At 44.3% G+C, this 7,500-nt stretch overlaps 1 protein-coding gene across 1 annotated transcript in view; it reads left to right on the plus strand.

Moving 5' to 3' along the window:
• Window positions 1-7,500, plus strand: part of kif26ba (kinesin family member 26Ba) — a 70,810-nt gene that overhangs the window by 21,854 nt on the left and 41,456 nt on the right. Inside the window, 1 exon segment of the mRNA XM_076155283.1 lies at window positions 3,245-3,961. Coding sequence (XP_076011398.1) covers window positions 3,245-3,961 — 717 coding nt within the window.

Consider the following 7,500-nt stretch of genomic DNA (forward strand, 5'->3'; position numbering starts at 1 on the left):
GATTGCTCCCTTCTGTTGGAGTATTCAAATACTCACTCACACAACACTTCCTTTTGGAGTATTTTGTTTAGTTGTGGAAAACCTTGTAGAACAACTCTTGCAAGCACTGAAAATATTGCTGGAAAGATGAAATCCATCACTAAACACACAAAGCATATATTGAGATGATAAGACATTACACTGGAGATATGGAGATATTCCCATTACAGCAGTGAAGTCTCCAGTAAGAATATAAATAGTATGTTCATCCATCTGTGATGTCCCCTTCAATCCTTGAATCTACATTTTCTAACATTAATCAAAAGGCTCCCAGGAAGAGAGGAAGAGATGCAAATGTACTCAGTGACAGCAGAGTTCCACTGACAAGAATGCAATTTGCAGCCATGATTTTGTGACTCACTTACTCACCCTTAAGTGGAAACATTATTCGTTGCAGTAATGATAGTATCTTAACTGATACCATCACTGCAGATGGATGCCGAAAAGTTCAATCTTAAACTGGATTCAAATGTCTGCAAAAGTTCACCTTTGTGTCTCTGTGGACCCGCAAAGAGTGTCGAAGCGATTTGATTGGTGGTCCTGTCAGTAGGTTCAAAAACTGGTAAAGAAACCAAACAACAGACAAGGAAACAACCAGGTCAACTGGTACAGGTATTTGTGAAGGACGGCCTTTGTGTAAATATATACAAAGACGAAAGAGGAGAGAGAAAGAGAGAGAGAGAGAGAGAGAGAGAGAGAGAGAGAGAGAGAGAGAGAGAGACAGACAGACAGACAGACAGGTTTCTTACAGTGAAGGTGTCTCAATCCAGTCAGGAATATGTGTTTTTGTACGTTTGAATGCACGTATATACAGTATGCGTATGTTCCCAAACCATGTTGTATTGGTTATACAGCCCACGTAACAAGGTAGTCTTTATCTATAAGCACACACAGACACACACACTCACCTGCTTGCCAAGGTTTAAGCTCTTGCTGCGTGTGTGTGTGTGTACCTTGTGGTCTTGTGGTTTGTTGACACAGTGGAGCAGGCAGGTCTCAAACTGAGAGGCAGCATTTTTTTTAACATGAAATGCTGCCTTGTGCACACACACACACACACACACACATATCCTTATGCACACATGCACGTATTGATTGAGGATAGGCAACAGTGTTGATATTGATAGAGGTCTCTGTTTATCCGACTGTAGGCAACAGGCTGCAGTTTCATGATTATTTGGACTTGGGCCATACACAGAACCACAGACCACACACACACAGACACACACAGAGGAGAGAGAGATGCAGATATTCACATTTCTTTCACCCCTGCTTATGAATGGATGATTCATTGTTTGTATGACCAGAGAGCTGCATGTTGCTGTCGTGCATGGACTATTTCTGCTTTATTTCTCCCACGTCTTGATCCATCTTGTCTGTCTACGTCCCAATCTGCAGGGAGATAGCTCATGTCCATCACACAGCTATTGATCAGACCAAACGTTCATACATAATATGTGAAAATACTGCATCTCCATAAGTCATATATTGATTAAGCGTCAACGGGCAAAGAATGGCTACCCATCACTTTGATTAATACGATACACTAATTCTACACATGTACAGCCTCTGCCCTGGAATGCTGCATCAAGGTATTTACATGCCATTCAAGGGTTAAAAAGGGTTGACTGAAGACATACTTCTGTTCGCAAATATGAATATGAAGAAATAAAAGGGACATTTGTTCTTCCAGAGCTGTCGCACTCTCTCAGAATAAGCTCCACATACACTGTGATCCTGGTTGAAATGTCACGGCATGATTTTCACATTCACCAGTACACAGAGTCCCGACAAAGGCCACGCACCGACACAGATAACCCCCGGTGTTACACAAGAGATGGGTTGGTTAAGGCTGGAATTACTGCACATACTAACAGCGGATTGTATGTGGAATTACAGATCGGAGAAGCAGAAACACACACGCTGATATTTTGCACCTTTTGCTACCATTTCAGTAGGTGCTGAGATGGTGTTAATGGCCATGTTTGTCCATGAATAGAATGTATATATGTATGTATATAAAAATGAGAGAGGGAGAGGGAGAGGAGAGAGAGAGAGAGAGAGAGAGAGAGAGAGAGAGAGAGAGGGAGAGAGAGAGGGAGAGAGAGAGGGTGTGTGCGTGTGTTGATTCATGGCACGAGATTTAGAGGGGCTCTGTGTGAGTGGCTCCAATTAGTCTGAAGGAAACCAAAACAACACCAGCACACACACACACACACACACATTTGTGCACAGTTACAGTTAACTGCACAAACAAATTGGGCAGAAATACACATTTTACACACAAATAAGCACACTATAGGTTTTCACACACACACACACACACACACACACACACACACACACACACACACACACAGTGTGAGTAATGAGGGGCAGGGACAATAAAAGTCACCAACATGAGAAGGAGACGGGAGGAGAGCAGGAAACAAAAGCAAAAGGAGATACTGTCAGTGATTTATCGTTACATTTTTGCTTTTGCGATATCGTCCATTTTTCCACTTTTTTATGATTTTATCACAAACTGTGACATTTTGTCTAAACCCGCTGTGAACAGCATTCATTAGCTGATTGATAAATGTCATTCTGTGATTACAAGCAGAACGCAACGTGTGTGTGTGATGACATTTCCTACAAATTATGAGAAGTATGAATAAGTCAATAAGACTCTGTCTTTGGTAGAAATTCCTCCAGAAAATCATCTGCATGGTTAATATTCATAAAGATGCTTTGGTCTTTAAGCAGCATAGAGTGAACCACAAACCTTTTCATCACTCAGCTGCTGCAAAACAAATTATCCGTTAGTTGGAGAAATTGATGACTATGAGATGATTACATGCTTCTTATTGGAGGACCGTTCAGAATCCATTACATTATGTCCTGCATCAGACACTTTACATATAAGATATGAAGAATGTCCTTCATCATAAGAGAGGTGACATTTAGGTAGAGGTCACTGTTTGCAATTAAGTAGACAGTTTTTCCTTAACATTAATTGCTATTTGAATTGGTATTGTGTGTGTGTGTGTGTGTGTGTGTGTGTGTGTGTGTGTGTATGTGTGATTCTTCCCTCAGGCTACATTTCTGTTCATATTCATGGCAGCATTAGCATCCACTTTATCGCCACCACTCTCCTCTCCTCTCCGCTCCATTCCTCCAGACAAACAATCTAAACTCAAACCGTTCTGTCTCTCTCTCTTTCCAGGATCCCTCCTTCTCGCTCCTCCTCCATGACAAGCTTCAGGTGCCCAACAGTTCACGGCGGGCGTGGAACGAGCATGACAGCCGCTGTGACGTCTGCTCCACGCACCTCACTCAACTCAAACAGGAAGCCGTACGCATGGTCCTCACTCTCGACCAATGGGATTTGTCCCCAACTTCATCCCCTCCCCCCTCCCTATTTGGACGATATGGATCACAAGGACCTCAGGGCCCAATGGGATCATCCGGAGCACCTGGGTCTCGTGACTGGCTTCCTCCATTTCTACCTTCCTCCTCCTCCTCCTCCTCCTCTGCTGCAGCTGCCATTCCACACCCTTCTCACCTGTCCTCCCAGTCTCCCTCCCCAAGCCCCAGCCAGACTCCAACACCCAGCCCCAGCCATGGACCGTCCAACCCCAGCCACGGGAGTCCCTCTGTGGGACAAACGTCTAGCGCCGCTCACACAAATCCCCAACCCTCCGGCCAAGGGCACAGACTAGGGTCCAAGCCCAGCTCCCTGGGTCTTGGGGGGGCAGCAGACAGACGGAATGGGTCACCCAGTACAGGAAAAACAGCTGGTGCCCAACAGCAGGCGGTGACGGGGGTAAATGGCTCCAGCAACAACAGCGGCAATGGTGGTTATAATGGAAGTGGAGCAGCTCTGCAGCCTCACCAGCACCCAAACCGAACCAACGGAGGCGTTACTCTCTATCCTTACCAGGTAGGCAGCACATAGATGAACCTATGTATTCAACTACACACACACACACACACACACACACACACACACACACACACACACACACACACACACACACACACACGTCAATGATTAGAGGTACTCCACATTCACAAGTGTAACTGCATACATGAGAGTACAGTTCACGGTTTCAAACACCGTATTGCAATGAAAACTGAGCTTACATCAAACAAGGGCAAACAGTAAATTACTCTTGAGATCATGATTCAGTTTGATTCAGTTTGATTCAGTTTGATTCAGCTCTCTCGTGTTGAAGCAAGATGTGCGAATTCTCCAACAGAACAAACTTTGGTCTGGCTTGTACTTTAGTATTAAATACAGTTAAAAGCTTGTATCATGCGGTTGTCATAGGTATCAGTGTGTGTATGTACGTATGATACATAAGTGTATCACGTTCTCACATTGACCTCAGAAAAGCAGGAAGGCTGATTAGCTCAGTTTCTCCTCTACTCCCCATGTAATGTATCTCCTCTCCTCTCCTCTCCTCTCCTCTCCTCTTAACTGATGGAAGGAACCCAAACATACACTGTCCCGTCTCCAACAGTACAGCCACACTGTTTAGTTTTGTTTTCGGGGGAAAGTCTTCTACACTCCGAGACTCCATTAAGATGTTCTTGGATTTGATAATCATCTCTTATCAGGGAGGAAGTAAAATGTCTAATCTCTAACTGGCTCAGGATGGAAAGGGGACATCAAATGAAGGCATCAAGATAATTCCATACCGGCTGTGAAAGTGACTCGAATGGGAAGAGGAGATAAAAGAAAAGGTTTGAAGATGAGACAGGAGGAGAGAGAGAGATAGAGAGAGAGAGAGAGAGAGAGAGAGAGAGAGAGAGAGAGAGAGAGAGAGAGAGGGAGAGAGGGCGAGAGAAAGGGGTGAATGCTTGCATTGTGTGTGTGCATGGGTATGCACACGTATATGTGTATGGACGTGTTCTACAGATGTAATAATTCATACCGTGATAATTAGGACTCTAGGGATTCTATGTCACAAGTCTCTCTCACTTTTGGCCCTCTCTCTCTCTCTCACTTTTGGCCCTCTCTCTCTCACTCTCACTCACACACACCCACACACACACATTCTCTCTGTCTATTCCCTTATTATTTCCCCCATCTTGTCTCACACTCTCACACTTTGTCAGCTTCATTGTCTCTTCTTCCTCTCTTGCTTTCTCCCATTTTCATAATTCATATTCAGCCCACAGCATGAATGCGATTGAGAGATACGGAGTCGTACTTTGTGCTGTCTGCTGATTGTTTTTTTTTTTATCTTGTTCCACAAGGTCAAAAATAAATTGGCTTACATTCTTTTGTGTATTCGGTCCTATCTTTGCGGGAATCATCGCGAAAATCAGGAAAACAAAATCAGAATTTGTACAAATTGTTTGATGAATTAACATGAAGCAAATGAGAAGGAGCTTGATTTTTGTTATTGTTTATGTGGTGTGTGCACCCTGTAAGTGTGTGTGTGTGTGAAAGTGTCTCTTTGTGTGGGGTTACAGCTGTGTCTGTATTTGGGTTGGCGTAGACTAGAGTAAGCTGAAGTGTTTCTGCTGTGACTTTGACAGTAATGGTGGTTCAGCAGGAGAGGAGAAACAGAGCATGATAATAAATCACCCTCATTTACACTCACCCCTGAGAGTGGGAAGGGGTAGGGAGGGGGATAGAGAGGGACGATAAGCAGATGAAGAGATGTAAACGATGTGAGCTGAGAGGATGAAGAGACGGCAAGAGAGAAGAAGAGGGATTTAGTCATATGAACAGGAAGTGGGGTGTGCAGGTTCTTATAATCTTATCAGTTCTCATTGATAAGTGTAATGTAGCTCAAATAAAGTGGGATGAAGATGAGTGGCAGGGTGTAAATTGAATTTGAATAACCGTGTTTGGCAGCAGGTCACTTTGAGAAGAAGATCTGATGTATGTCAGCGAAGCAGCAAACAGAGCGATGGCTGCTGTTGTTCTCCTCTGAAGTGAGGCGGCACATGACTGAAGACAATGGAATGGAAAGAAGGCTTGAGAAAGACAAGAGGGTCTGAAAGAGGGAGGACGGAGGGTGAGACAGACAGGAGGCCAGTTTGCTGTCTCAGCACTGCAGAAGGTGACAACCAGCACTTTTTATATTTACTGAGGTTCACCGTCTTTTTGGTCCCTCACTGCCCCCAAGTCCAGGACAAATAAAAAATCCAATCAGAGCAGGACAGACCAATTATAGGAGAGCCAGTCCAGGTTTCCCAGGTAGCGTAATGGGATCTGTGATCTACAGTGATGAAGACCACTGCAACACCGTCATCGCCCAATCCTGGATAAGATTGCACGTGTTTACAGCTCCTGCAGCCTTTTTGGTGGCTGTCAATCCAAAGTGGTGATGTTAGGCTGCAGAAGGAAACATGTCTTCTGATGGACAAGGCAGAAATTTAGGGATGAAATCTGAAACGGCTGACTGCTGCTAGGAAAGACATTTATAAGCGGGTGCAGATGGAGGACAGGTTGAAGTCGTCTCTCTGCCTGCACAGGTCTTCACTTCACTCACTCATTGCTTTGACTATTATGTCCACTATGTCCACTGCAATGAACTGAGGTCGATGGAACGGCACTGTTTGCAAATGGCCACTGGAGAAATAACAACACACAGTTACAACACACGTCACTATTTTGGATGACTGGAATGTTGGAAAGCGTTTTATATTTATTTTTATATCCGTCTTACCCTGAATCTAGCGTTGCTTGATGAAAATACGCTACAAAATGATTACACATACTCTTCATCCTCCCACATCCTCATCCTTTCTGCTTTCTGGCAGTTTCTTCCTTTTTTTTGTCTTTTCACATATGGAGCCTTGAGGCTGTTTGTGATTTGATTATACAAAATAGACTTGTTTACATAAAGCATCAACTGTTCATTCTGCCCCTTCCATTCCTTACTCTGCCTCATGGTCTCTCTCTCTCTCTCTCTCCCTCTCGTTCTTTCGTTCTCTCTCTTGCCTCTCTTCCTCTCCTCACCTCATCACTCTCTATACAGCACTATTCATTTTTTGTCATTTCTAACTTTCCATGGCTGTTTGATCCGTGCTTACCTGTTCTGTTCTTTTGCTCTACACACTCTGTCACACACACACACACACACACACACACACACACACACACACATACACACAAACGCACGCACACACACACGCACCCACACACGCACAGTACTGTGACTATGTTACATTCTCTTTTTCTCCATCTCTCGCCCCCTCCTTCGCTCTGAGAGGACAAGCTCTCTATGCCTCTGTGCTGCACTAAGCAGTGAGATTGTTTCACAGATTGTGTATCTACTCTCATAAAAACAGCTTGGGCCACCCCCCCCCCCCCCCCCCCACACACACACACACACATACACGCACGCACACCGTTCTCCCTCCTCATACAAACCTTATTTCAGGCTCAAATTGTATGTGGTGAGTATTGCATCTCCTTTAAAGAGATGGAAAACTAAAATAAATGCATGTGAGAGCGAT

The sequence above is a fragment of the Genypterus blacodes genome, unplaced genomic scaffold (assembly GCF_046128005.1).
Source record: "Genypterus blacodes isolate CSIRO-AG114 ecotype Tasmania unplaced genomic scaffold, CSIRO-AGI_Gbla_v1 ptg000067l_1, whole genome shotgun sequence".
Taxonomy (NCBI): domain Eukaryota; kingdom Metazoa; phylum Chordata; class Actinopteri; order Ophidiiformes; family Ophidiidae; genus Genypterus; species Genypterus blacodes.